The 14245-nt window shown below is 38.1% G+C and overlaps 2 protein-coding genes across 3 annotated transcripts; both read left to right on the top strand.

Annotated features, from left to right (window-relative positions):
• The first annotated feature begins 1392 nt into the window (after positions 1–1392).
• On the top strand, positions 1393–10503 carry LOC143845898 (enoyl-[acyl-carrier-protein] reductase [NADH], chloroplastic-like). Of its 2 annotated transcripts, none has more exons than XM_077354304.1 (13): positions 1393–1651; positions 3029–3311; positions 5623–5732; positions 5807–5862; positions 5962–6046; positions 6180–6227; positions 7352–7426; positions 7507–7618; positions 7715–7766; positions 8369–8420; positions 8519–8576; positions 8674–8772; positions 10143–10503. In XM_077354304.1, the coding sequence occupies exons 2-13, from the start codon at positions 3035–3037 to the stop codon at positions 10289–10291; spliced, it is 1173 nt and encodes a 390-aa protein (XP_077210419.1). In that variant the 5' UTR covers positions 1393–1651; positions 3029–3034; the 3' UTR covers positions 10292–10503. The 2 variants fall into 2 exon arrangements, with proteins under 2 accessions (XP_077210419.1, XP_077210418.1); XM_077354303.1 differs by having other exon boundaries at positions 1394–1651; positions 2996–3311.
• A 144-nt stretch (positions 10504–10647) lies between these two features.
• On the top strand, positions 10648–13096 carry LOC143845900 (uncharacterized). Its single transcript, XM_077354305.1, has one exon. The coding sequence runs from the start codon at positions 11837–11839 to the stop codon at positions 12920–12922; it is 1086 nt and encodes a 361-aa protein (XP_077210420.1). The 5' UTR covers positions 10648–11836; the 3' UTR covers positions 12923–13096.
• The last annotated feature ends 1149 nt before the right edge of the window (positions 13097–14245 follow it).

The raw sequence follows: 14245 nt of genomic DNA, 5'->3' as shown, positions 1-14245 counted from the left end.
AACATGTGCAATGTGGGTGTTTTGATCTTGTAATCAATGAAATGATGGATCATAAACATGATAGACCGCCCACTTTGAATGGAGATCTCATCCACTCGATCATAGAACACAAAAAATAAGGGCGATGATATTTTCACCCCCCCCCCCTCAGTACGCATTCACCCCCCTTTTAACATGATTTGATGTCAAAAAAACGTTAAAAGTTGCCCGCTGTTCACGTTATAAGGGGCCGAAGGCATACTACAGGGGTGAAAATATCATCGCCCAAAAATCAATGGCAAGTGTTTGTTTTGAAAATGGATTACAAATCCCTTTTATTGGATTGGAGGGTTAGTCTGTCGATTCGCTTAGTCTTGCTAAATGAGGTATGGATCAAGCCATCAAGGAGTTAGAGTCCCCACCAACACAGACACTAAAACTTATGTAATTACAGGAACGGGTTTCGGAGTCGGAAACCAAAGTCTTGCTTGTGAGAGTATGCCAAGCATTTCTTGATCATTAATTGACTGAATCAAACCCTAAAAATGTATAGGAACTGACATCATATCTTGGACTCCTACCCTGATTCTCCCTTATGTGGGATGAGGAAACAACTAAAATGCAAATATTAAAGGGCAGTGATATCTCCCCCCCCCCCCTAACGTTTTTTCATGAGAGTGGTTCACTTCTCGAGGATAAATTCACGGCTTTTAAGATTTTCTTTGACCTTTGAAACTAACAAGATTTAGATTTGGAAAACATCAAGGGGGGATTTTATCATTGCCCATATTAAATATAAAAAAATGAGGCCACATTTGGATACCCACAAGATTTAGATTTGGATTTAGTTGACATTTTGAACTGGTTCAGATCCTAAAAATTTCCAAATCAGCTACAACAGTGTCAAAATTTTTGATTTTCGAATCTTTTATGCGAGACATTATTTAAAAATCAATATTTGTGGCAACTTCCTTCACCGTCGCTGTTCCTCAACGTTGCTCCGGCAGCAGTGAGACGTCCCTCATTCCCTCTCTTTATCTCTTAAGACATGTTCATGAAGATGATTAATGTATTCTGTATCCAAAACTCAAATCCAAATCAAAATATCAATGCATGAGGTATCCAAAAGGGCCCTTAAAGCATTCGAGTAGTAGGGACGGATAGCGAACAAAATCAAAATGAGAACCCCAAGTGTGGCTGTGAGCCCCCCATCTTCCAATCTCTGTGATGACGATGTGCAGCATAATGTCACGGGATTAATCCTCCCCGATGGACATTCTTCCAATCATCGAGTTCTAAACTGGGCCTGTTAACGGACCCTTTTCGGATCAAATCCACAATCCATTTGAATACTAACACGGTTGGGTCCACTGGTGCGTAGGTTCTGCATACCATACATGCCTGCGGTACGGTCCCATTAAAACATTTGAGAGTCCGTTTTCGACAATTCCTTTGCTTCCAAAACCAGAAGGTTTTCGATCTTTCCAAAGCTTCTCTACAGGAGAGAGAGGGAGAGAGAGAGAGAGACTCGATTTCATCAACGCTTACCTATTTAAGTGTGTGTGCATCCGATCTCTAGGGTTTCGACGAAACGCGCTGTTAAAAAAGAGGAGAAGAGGGAAGTTTCTATGTTTCTAGCCGATCTGTAACTAAGGATTTTCGTCATAGAGAGGTGAGATTCATAGAAATGAAGATATTTAGGGAGATATTGAGATGTAAATGATACTTATTTAGTTTCTTTTTTCCTCATCTACGTTGAAATGTGCTGTTTGTAGACGAATTGCTAGGGATTTTCTTGTAAAATACTGCTGATTTTTAACCTTTTTTTTTCAATAGATGCATGTGCATTTCGGCCGTTGATTTGTTGAACTTTCGTGTCTCTTTAGTGTTATGCTTCTGTAATATTTTAGTTTTCTTTTTCTCATGTGTATTTTTGGGCCGTGGTTCGTTTAATTATTTTGTTATTTAGCTCTTTTTTCCTTCAGTAGAGGCGAATTGTGAGTTTTTTTTTTGTTTAAAATTCTGTCAATTTAGGTCTTCTTTGTAGATTCATGCTTTATTTTATTATTTGGCTCCTTTTTCCCTCAGTGGAGGCAATTTTCGAGTTTTTTTTGGTTTATGATTCTGTCAATTTAGGTCTTCTTTTTAGATCTCTGTGTCATTTTATTATTTAGCTCTTTTTTCACTCAGTGGAGGCAAATTGTGCGTTTTTTAGTTTATAATTCTGTCAATTTAGGCCTTCTTTGTAGATTTATTCGTGGTTGAGTCTGTCAACACTGAAATGAGATTTTAAGGTAAATGCTGTTGATTTAGATCTGTTTTTTCTGCTATTTATGTGCTTTTCAGTTCTTAGATTTGTTTTTGTAAAATTGGTAGAGTTAGTAAAGTTCTAATTGTTTAGTAGGTTTTATTTGAATTTAGTGGTTTTTTATCTTAAATTTGTTGCAAGTTTTGAATAAATATTTGCTTTTCAGTTATAGAGTCTTTATCAAGTGTCAACACATTTTGATCTTAGAGTTTTTTTTACACGACAAACAACTCTGCGAGGGATTTTATTGTAAATTGGTCGTAATTTTTCTATGATGATTTATGTGCATTTGAATTTTTGTCTTTCTTAGTGTTGACGCTCCAGTGAGATTGCATGGATTTAGATTGAAATGCATGAATGCTGCTAATTTTTTATTTTTTATTTTTTGTTGAAATGGTGAATGCTGCTAAATTTTTACCGTGTTTATAGATTTATGCTCATTTCAGTTATTGGTATTTTCTGTAAAAATTTTAGGGAGCTTAGCACTTACTGCACAATGGTATTTTTTTAATAATTTTATTGGCATTTTGATTTTATATTCGTTAAGCTTTCGTGTTTCTTGATTGTGTCAGTACTATGGACCCGCTTACATAGTTCTGTGTTTTTTCTCGTGGAAGATGATTTTTCATGTTTATAACATATTTGAAATTTGCAGAGAAATATTACAGATTACCTGTAAATTACTGTTTACTCTGGTATTGTTTTCAGATCCCTACCTATTTCTGTTAAAATTTAATTCAGTTAAAAATGGCGGCAATGGTGGGTTCGGGGCTACAAATGGCAACAACTAGGTCCTGCATTTGTTCTTCTCGCAAAATTTGCAATGCAACTTCTGTAATTTTAAAGGCCGATGGCAAAGCAGTGCTGCGTACTGTCCTTACGAGCTCTTCTCACATTTCATCCGTGCAATCTTTTTTTCGGAGCTTCACATCTACTCCGGCAAACTTTTATAAGGTCATTACGAAGGCTTCTTCTGGAGCAAATGAGAAGGGGGCTGCTTCAGGGTTGCCTATAGATCTGAGAGGTTATAATCTGACTTTGATATATCTTTTCCTTGTGCTTATTGAGAACTTTTTTCGATTTTGAACGTGTTGGAATACAATACATAATTCATCCTTTTAGGCCCAATATTTTGAATTGATAGTTAGATATATAGATGGATCAGCTCTCACGAATTATCTCACTTTCTCTGACATATGGATTCAGCCTTTTGTATTGTTCTACAGTGCTGGTCTATTTTCTGTCAGTGCACACACAATCATATTCATATTCACCTAAATAGTTCAAAAAAAATACTTGTAGAAATCAATTGATTTGATTTCTGAGTAGGCTAAATCATAAAAGCTTTTTTTGGAAAATAATTTGTTGTATTTTGTTACATGTGACTTGTTTTGAAAGAAACATATAACACACTTGTTTGATAAGACATATGGTCCTGCTTTCACGCCCTTCTTTTTTTTACTGGTTGCTCGACAAGTAATAAAAGCTGTTAGTTACTTACCTACTAGTCGTTTACTATTTATCTTCCTGATATTTCCCTAAATTGAAACTAAAAACAAATAAAAATCATTGATTTAAACTCATGGGTTATCGTCTTCTCTGCTTGCCGTTGAGATTTGTAGGTTGCTGCTGCTGCAGTAAATAGTTCTGGTTGTTGTAGATGTGATCAATGAGAGGTCTAGCTAAAGGTTTGATCTCATAATTCTCAAGTAGACAATTACATTGAGCCATATCTGGACATCCAGAGGTTCATGGGTTCTCTTCATGTGATCAATTCTATGTATAAATATGTTGGCCCCAAAGAAATAGAAATCTTGTGTTCTTTATGCTACTCTGCTTCACCTTGAATCAAAATAAATAGTGCTGGTTGTTACAGATGTGATCAATGGGAGTTATAGCTAAAGTTTCGATCTCATTATTCTCAAGTAGACTGTTATACTGAGCCATTTTGCTCGTCTGGTGGTTCAGGTGGCCCACCCATTGAGCCTCATAAGTTGAATGGTTAAGACTTATGAGGATGCAATTATAAATGGGCGATGCATCAGTGCAATGACAGGCCGGTGAATCTATTCGTAGATTTCTGTTAATGGAATGGATCTACAAGTTTCTCTTTTCCCATTTTCCATACAACAGCATTTCCTTTAGCAATTTGGCTGCAGGGATTACAATTTCAAAAGCCCTTTTCCAGACTACCTTCACACTATGAACTCATGTGGGTTGTTTCTGCTTTTGTTAAAAATGAAAGCAACACATTTATGTCTAACGTGTCTGGGTCCCACATATTGTGTTTGCTTGATGTGAGTCCTGCAATAAGACTACACACCAACACATTTGTTTATATGCAGGGCTTACAAAGAAATCTTCTTATGGGTGTGGGTCCCACATATTATGTTTGCTCAATGTGGGTTCCACAATAACACTACATCAAGGCATGTATGTAGGGTCTATGAAAGTGCATGTATGTAGGGTCTATGAAAGTTTCGTGTAACTCATTGTTAGATGCTAAGTAACAATAACACTCAGGGTATATTATTTTATATTTTTTTTTTTTCGGTTTTATATCGGGAAAAATGATAAAATAAAATAATTTAAAAATATATAGACATATAGAAATGAAGAAAAAATATAAAATAAAATTATCGTGATATGATAATATCACGATATTATTGTGGTAACTGAAAATATCACTATATTTTTTTAAATTCTCGGGATTTCGTGATAAAATCACTACATTTTGAAAATATCTAAGATATCTGTGACATAGGTTAGATGTAAGTTAAGGTCGAATCCTTCCTTGCTTTTTGGTCGATCAAAGCGGTAATGGAATTCTGATTTTCATTTCCCTAGTTTTCTAATTCTCCTTTTAGCTTCATTTCAATTCCACTTCACTTCATTGCACTTTCTGCATTATCAAACACGGCCCTAAGTTGGCTTCTTTCATTTGTCTGTTTGTTTTCTTCCATTCAATAGCATTCTAATAAATTCTAGGTATAGCATTCTTACATTCTGCTGTATGTATTGTATTCTTTGCCATTTTTTTTGGGAGATGATTTTTTCGCCCCCCACGCCCCACCCACCACCCACCCAAGGATAATGTGCCCCTCTTTTAACGTGAATTGTGGGCAGACTTTAACGCTTTTTTACGTCAAATCACATTAAAGGGGGGCACCTTATCCTACGCGCGGGGGGGTGGGAATCATCACCCTTTTTTCCTGTAGCTGAACTACGTGTTAAACTGGCATTTATACCCATGTCCACAAAAGTGAAAGAATTGTCAAAAGCAATTCTCCTAATATGGGAAACTAAAATAATCTGATTACGAATTTTGTTGTCAGGTAAAAGGGCATTTATTGCTGGAATAGCTGATGACAACGGCTACGGTTGGGCTATAGCAAAATCTCTTGCTGCTGCCGGTGCCGAAATCCTTGTTGGCACATGGGTGCCTGTATGTAAATTGCCCTTAATAATAGTTCATTTGTTTATGGTTCAACTCCTGATATCAAACTTTTCATTCTGCAGGCACTGAACATTTTCGAGACAAGCTTAAGACGGGGAAAATTTGATGAATCACGCATGTAGGAACTTATTTTTAACTTTTTCATTAAATTCTAGAGAATGAATGGTATTGCTGAAGGCTGGAGAATGATGGTGTTTGGTTGGGCTAATGTTTGCAGTTTGCCAGATGGTTCTCTGATGGAAATCACCAAAATATATGCTCTGGATGCAGTTTATGACAATCCCGATGATGTTCCTGAAGATGTAATATGAAAATGTTGCTTTTATTCTGGATATTAGTCATGTCGGTATTCTTGTTCATGAAGTGTTCTAGTTTCTACAAAAATTTCTTAAGGGTTAAATAATTCCTTAGCTAACATGATTTAGTTTTGTTCAGGTGAAAACTAACAAACGCTATGCGGGGGCGTCAAACTGGACTGTTCAGGTACTTTACTGCATCCCTGTTTAGCTCTGTTTGAGCGTCAGAGCGAAGCATGGTCGTCCCAGTATGGAATATCATGAGTTGCACATAAGGAAATTATTGTTAAAATTGTAGAAATCTAGTATTTGACCATGAGTACTTGTGAATGAAATTGCTCTACCTTAGACATGGATATTTATAACATGCATTGACATGGGGTGTCAGACAATCTTAGACATGGTTATGTATATCGTTCAATGACATGGTGTGTCAGACATGGAACGGCCACCCTGTTCTCATTTACCTTTCCTATTCACATGCGGCCATAGGTTTGTTCTATTGTGGGTTGAGCAAATATAAGTAATTGGGTTTTGCATATTACATTCTCTATGAAAGATCCCTATCGTGAGAAATTTGTTGCGAACACTAGCAAAAGAAAAGAAAATCTAATACAAACAAATAAGTCTCACATAGTGCCCATATCATTTTATAAAAGACTTCATATTTAGTGGACGATTCTAGCTTTAAATAGAAGGTTTAATAACAGGCTAAAGAGAGTAGAGAAATGTGTTCGCACTCTTCTAAATTGATAGTGTATTCTAAATTAGTGATCAGTTAGAAAACTGGTAGTGTCTCCTAATCTAATAATATAGGGTTTTTTTCTGAATTTGATTTAGTATCTTTAGATTATTTGGTAGATTTTGAAGATTGAGATAATACTATAAGTCGTGATGTATTTTAAAGTGAACCAAATCAGTGAACAGTAAATTACCGAACTAGAGCGAACCAAATTAGCAAATTGAAGCAAACCATGAAAGTGAACCGGGTTCATAATGTTGCAAACCATGAACCACACATCCAAACTTGAGCCAAGCTAAGTGATGAACCAGGTAACATAGGTTAAGAGTTATTGTTTTTTTTTTTTTTTTTTGAAATGGTGGGTTAAGAGTCATTGTTAGTAATATTTTATCATTATCTTATTCTACATTTTTTTTGAACTCAAAATATTCTACTTCCAATTTAGTTCTGGGTTGACATTTCTTGCTGATGTTCATGTTTACTTGGTTTATTGTCTATAATAATCCTTTTTGAGCTGAAAATGCATGAGCTTGCTATCTTCTCACTAAAAATTTGTTTTAACATCACAGGAAGTAGCTGAATGTGTGAGACGCGATTTTGGCAGCATTGACATCCTTGTGCACTCACTTGCCAATGGGCCAGAAGTATCTCAGTTCTTACCCTTTATTTTTCTCTTTTTTTTGTTCTCTACTTCTATATTGAGGTAGTAATTTTGTCTTGACAGGTCAGTAAACCACTCTTGGAGACATCCAGGAAAGGATATCTTGCAGCGATTTCGGCTTCTAGTTATTCCTATGTTTCTTTGCTCAAGCATTTCATTCCGATAATGAATCCAGGCATACTTCTCCCTGAATAAACTTTTTTTTTTTACTTTTATTTGCACATGCAAGTGATGGTACTGCCGGAGTTTACAATCCCATTTGATGTTGCAGGTGGCTCATCTATTTCTCTTACATACATTGCTTCTGAGAGAATCATTCCAGGGTATGCTTTGTTTATGCATGTGGTCAATGTTTAAAGGGTCATGTAAACCACTTCCCTCAATAAACAGATCATCTTAAGAAAATGCTAAAAAGAAAGTCACTTTTACTCTCCTTCCTAAACGACAGTTATTGGGCCCTACTTCCCTCAGTAGACAGATTTTCTTAGGAAAATGCTAAAAAGAAAGTGACTTTTACCCTTTCCCTAGAAGACACTCATCGGGACCAACTTCTGTCTCATTTATGTGATCAAATCCATTGATCCCCCAATGCAACTATTAAACATCAGAAACTGCCAGATGTTGAGATCAGCTTGATTGGATGATTCTTGGCCCTTGATCCATCAAGCCTCAAATCAAGCTTCATTTAGGTTTCGGCCAAGTAAAAGCTAAAACATTGATTCTTTTTTCCGTACTTTATCATACATACGGGATGCCTGTCTGGGATAAGACCATGTCATGATGTTCGGCAAGATCATCGATCTTGATCTTACGTACTTGCCCCCTTATAGGACTCAAAGATTATTTTTTTACCATTCATCGTAGAAGTGACTTTCTACATAGTGGTTCTCATTTTCTTATTGTCTACTTTTTATATAACTCACAGTTACGGTGGAGGTATGAGTTCAGCTAAAGCTGCCTTAGAGAGCGACACAAAGGTGGGATTTCTCTAGCCATAATGACCATAATTGGCAGCTTGAATCTCCAGTTTTCAAAAGTGAATGGACTCTATTTGTAACATTCTCTGCCTTTGCAGGTTCTTGCTTTCGAAGCAGGAAGACGCCATAAGATTCGGGTTAATGCAATATCTGCTGGTATACTTTGTTCCTTATCTTCATACTAACATCCTGTTGCACAACACATGGAAACTTCTCCCTGTAATGACATTTTCTTCTTGATGCAAATTTTCAGGTCCATTGGGAAGCCGCGCAGCAAAAGCCATAGGTTTCATTGACACAATGATCGAATACTCGTTAGCCAATGCACCTTTGCAGAAAGAACTATTGGCAGGTGAAAAAAAAAAATCTATTGCTTGTCTATTTTAAGGTCTTACTCCTGATTGTTCAATATGTGACAAATTTCAGGCCATCTGTTATGATAAATGCTGAGAAAATTATACTGCACTGTACTGACAAGAGCAATATTTATACTAACATGGTAAATATTGAGGGCCGTCTTGGTTCCTTTATTAATACAACCTTTACCATTTCAAAAATAAATAAAAAAATTATAGTAACATGGTCATAATTGGAATTAATTTACTAGATTTTAAGTAACCAATAATTCTGTTTGAATCTCCTTTCGGGGAAAAGGAAATAGATGTTCAAATCTTAAGGCACTGGCCCCCTTTTTCCCAACTCAAACTGATCTCTGGACAAAGGTCACCTGTAGTCCTGTAGATGATTTCTCCTTCCATATGCAAAGGTCACCTTTTCCCATTTTCTTAATAATGGGACCGCTTTCTACCTTTCTGTCTCTCTCTCAAACCCTACACCCTTCCTTGGTTGCACAAAGCCGGGGATGGCTTAAGGGTTTTGCTTGGCATATGGGTGCCACATCAGCAAAACTCCTTGACTCCCAGTGATCTCTCCTGGTTAATCATTGCATGTCTGATGACATGTCACCCTTGTCCCTCCCTATAATATCCAAGCACAAAACAACAAAAAAGGTTGACTTTTCTTGGATTTCTTGGGAATTGTGCTTTTTTTTTTCTCTCTCTTTCTATATACTCTCTTTATTGGAAATGACACCCCTACCACTACTCTACGAGGTTGACAACCAAACACAACTGTCCTATTTTCTGAGGTAAGCTACAGGCAAATCTAATGCTTGTCCCTTCACTGTTGAATACTTATTCCACTACTCTCTGAGTCTATGCCTCCCTGAGTCTATACCACGCAACCAAACAGACCTTCCAACCATCAACCCAATACTAAATAATCTGTCTACTGTTCTCTCCACCACATCTTCCAACCATCAACCCCATACTCAATAACCTGACCGCTTCAAACCTTTTTTTCTCTCAAATACCACACCCAAACTTCTCAAAAAAAAAGAAAAGATGAAACTATAGTTTTCTCTTTGACATCCGCATCAGCAACGTAGTTCCATCTTCCATGCACAGTTTCTCTTCTTTAAGTGCTTTTTATTTTGCCAGTGCCCCACCCATTATTTCAATTCTTCTGTTTTCTCTTGCCATTTTCCTATTTTTTCTTCTATCCCATCTGCATAACTCACCGCCTTTTCGATCAAACTGTACGGCAGATGCCATTACATTACATACCTAAAATTCAGCTGGTATCTCAATAATTGCATACATATTCTCTACCATCCATTGATAGGTATGCCTATTCTTACCAAGTTGTTAAAATCTGTAACAGATGAAGTTGGCAATGCCGCAGCTTTCTTGGCATCACCATTGGCCTCTGCTATTACAGGCACCGTTATGTATGTGGACAACGGGTTGCACGCCATGGGAGTGGGGGTCGACAGCCCAGCATTTGCAGACCTCAACATTCCCAAGAGCTAGATATTGGCGGTATGAATTCTGCTGCCATTTTGTTTGAATTTCTAATTAGGGATAGGCTGTCCCTTTTTTTTTTTAATGTCCTAAAGCTGGTTTGTGGCATATATAATCCGTGGATAACTCGTGATCGGTATCCCCCATTTTGCTGTGAGACCCTTAAAACTTTTGTCATATCGTTTCCCTATATTAATCAAGAGACGCTTTTATGCCTCTAAGCTTCTTCTTTTGTTTCCTAACCGCCATCCCGAAGAAGTCTCAAGTCAAAGTCCTGGTTTCAGAGATGGAAAAGAAATTGAAGGTGAAAGATTAAGGGCATGTTTGGCTGCCATAAAGAAAGATATCATGGAATCCTGATTTATGTAGCGTGAGAGAAGGGCAAGAAAGTGGAAAGAGAGAGACTCGAGGCCTGGGTGAGTGAGGAGAACATGTGATAGGCTGAAAATGGGGAAAATGAAAACCTATTCTACAAAAGGATTTTTTTTTTCCCTCTGATTACTAGATCCATCTCATGCCTTTCAGCCTCCCTCTCAAAACTCTCACAAGCCCTCAAGGTACTTCTCTCGATTTTTTCCATGGTTGCACGCTGATCACTCTTTTATTTTGCTCCAGGTCTAAAATGCAGTCTCTAGAATGGACCTCACAAGTTAAGGTGATTCATGCATATCGAGATTTAGTCTATTCTCTGAAATTTTAGGGTCTGTTTTGGATAGAAGTAAAGTAAAAGTAGAAGGAAAATAGATTCTCATTTCCTTGCTTTCCTTCTCCTTTTGATTTGAGAGGAAAGTCAAACAGTAAAACATGGATTGCATTAGGAAAATTAAAAAAAATAAAATTTATAGACTGTCATGTGATTAGTAAATGACACCCAAACTATGCTAGAAAAAAAAAACATGTGTGTATTTTCCCTATTTTTGGTGCAACCAAACAGAGAACAAGGAGGAGGTGTAGTTTAATAGAAAACCCCAACTCTTTGATCGACACCGATAAGTAAAGGTTCTGCCGTATCACATTGCAACCAAATAGAAGTCATATAGTATTAGGGGAAAATAAAAACCAAGATGTGTGATAAAACCAAAATACATCTCTAAATATCTCCAAGTACCCCAGAACAAACACTAAACCTAAATTGCAGCTGCCCCTATGATAATATTTTTCCCTGGAAAAGAAGTGAACACAGCTGTTTTCCAGGGAAAAGAAGTGAACAGAGCCATAGTTCATTTTGGATCCTACTGTTTTGCGTGTCGTAGCTCATAGGTAGTTCTTGGAATAATGTGTGTGTTTCGCTCACTTTTCATGGTAGAGTCGTAATTTACACAAAAGCACGAGGTCAATTCATAGTCTCTCACCAACACCCTAAACCTAATTCCAATTCCACCATTTTTTCCCCCTCTCAGTCTCCCCCCTATAAATTTAGTAACGCCACGCAATTCACTTAACCCTTCCTAAAAAGACACAAAAATAGGAAAAACCCTACCTTTAATTTATTAATGGAGATTTAGGGTTTTTCTTGGTACGATAGATCATTCGAGTCCAAAAATCAAAGAAAAGATGAAGGCGTCTTTGAAGTTCAGAGAAGATCAAAAACCTCTGGTAAGAGCAAAGATTCCTCTGAATATCTTAGGTTTTCCTTTTCTCTCTGGAATTTCAGCCGGAGATTCGAAAGAACTCTCCTTAAATCTCACTACTTTCTTCGAATCCGGTCCTTCGTTGAAATTCTCTTACCGTCCAAACGATTCATATAATCCTTTCAGTCTTGTTTTAAAAACGGGAATCGGAGCTTTCGGATCTCCGATTTCCGCTCCCATGGCGATGAGCGCCGAGTTCAGTCTCCTCGGACGAGGAAACCCTAGCTTTTTCCTTCAGTTCAAGCCTCAGATTGGTGATTTTTCAATAAAAAAGATCGCCGGATCGGCAAAAGTCTTGCCTTCGAAATCTTTGATTTTCGGACAGAAAATCTTAGGGAAAGAGAAAGATCTCGATTTGGACGGGGATGGATCGGCGATCGGAGAGAAAAATCCGGCAGAGAACGGCCTCTTTCTGCCGGAGAAAGTGTTTTCCGGTGTGAAAATTAATGGATTCTCGCCGGAAAATTCCGCCTCCGGCGAGATCGACCGCCTTTTCTCAGACGTGGAGGTGAGTGCGAGGAGCGTATTGCCTTTGAGAAATTGTGCTCTTTTGAAATTCCGATGGGGCTTCAGATTCCCGGCGGAGGTTCAGAGCATATTTCAAGCACAGAATTCAACGGCTGAGATCTCACTTCGGAAGATTCCGATTCTGATGATGAACAAAATCTCGATCGAACACGTGGCGAAAGATGCAAAAGAGAAGATGCCTACAAATGCTGACGTGTCAAAATCATGCTTATCTTTTCTTCAGCAGATGGAAGTTTTGCAGGCGGAGAACGGACGGGTGAGAAAGGCGATTGACGAGATCAGGTCGGAGCTCGGTGCCGGAAAATCATATCCGGTATCGGAGATTCAAGATTCCGGCCACTGCAAAAAGGCGATTAAAGAAAACGGTGAGAAATCGCCGACGGGAAAGAAGGGAAGACGGAGTGAGAGTAAGTCGCCGGAATTTCAAGTGTTCGCCGGGCAATCAACGCAGGTGATGACTGGCGGCGGTGCCGGAATCTGATAATTCCGGCAGCTACATCTTTCTATATTTGGATATTGTGTGTGCAAAGTGGATTGTTTTATTTATTTTTCTTTTGTTAAAACTTAGAAGTACATTTGGCAATCTTTTTTGCTTCTTTTCTAAAATGGCTCTATTTATGTTAATATTATAATATTACTAGGGATTTGCTAGGGATTTTCGCTGAAGCGCATTTCGCGGCTGAGTAAGATACATAAAATGATATTTTGTGATGAACTGAACTCGGATGGTCTGTTGCATTTGACAGCAGACACATGCCTTCTCAGATATGTTGTTGATTTTTTATTTATAAATAGGGATTTGCTAGCGTCAACCAGAGAAGGCATCTCTAAGATGGTCTATTGCATTCGACAGCAGCCACATCGGCTGAATTTTCAGCAGATTTTGTTTTCATTCATGAGGTGGCTAATGCAACAGACCTTCCTCCATTCTCCCTTTCGAGGAAGGGATTTCCATGGTAAATTGGCAACCAAACACCATAGAGTAAAAGAACATATTTTCCCTTCCTTAGCATTGTTTGAGTGCCATTTACTATTTACACGACATGTCACCATTGGCTTCCATTTTTACATGTTTTGAGTTTCCTCTCAAATCAAGAGGAAAAAGAAAGAAAAGAAACGGAATGTTTTCCTTTCATTTTACTTATATATTAATATGAGGTACATTTAGGGGTGTAAACGAGCCGAGCGGAGCTTGGCCAGGCTCGGCTCGGCCAGGCTCGCGAGCCTTACCGAGCTCGGGTTATATTATGTTCACACCCCTCATCTTCCCTGGACAGCCCTACTAGTGTAATTTGACTACTTTTTTTACACTATGGGGGGTGGTCCTAGTAACAAATGGGGTTCCAAAAATGAAGTGACATATTCCTCCCCCCCCCCCTTTCACTCTATGGACAACCCTTTTAATGTATATATTAAAGCTTTAACGAGCCGAGCCGAGCCTGGCCTAACTCGGGCTCGGCTCGTTCAGCTTAACGAACCGGCTCGTCTCGTTAAGGATTCGAGCCGAGCTCGAGCGAGCTTCCGAGCCCGAGCCAAAATTGACACCCTTAGGTACATTCAAAGGGACCCATTTTATGGGGTCATTTTCCTATGGGAGCCACTAAAACAACATTCCATTTATCCAGTTTCTTTGTGGCTGTTTTCAATAGCAACGATGATGCCTTTTGAAGTGAGACCCATCAATCATTGAACTTGAAGTGCCTCTTAATTCAAGTGAGATTAAGACACTGGATTTTGATGGGTAGGAAAAGAGAGGGAAAATTAGGTCAGATGATGATGAAATTTGAAAAGCCCCGGGGAAAAA

Source organism: Tasmannia lanceolata, unplaced genomic scaffold (genome assembly GCF_043159265.1).
Source record: "Tasmannia lanceolata isolate RefF3 unplaced genomic scaffold, GAP_Taslan_0.1 ptg000015l, whole genome shotgun sequence".
Taxonomy (NCBI): domain Eukaryota; kingdom Viridiplantae; phylum Streptophyta; class Magnoliopsida; order Canellales; family Winteraceae; genus Tasmannia; species Tasmannia lanceolata.
Note: the sequence above shows the minus strand (reverse complement) of the source record. Positions and strands in the feature narration are given on the sequence as shown.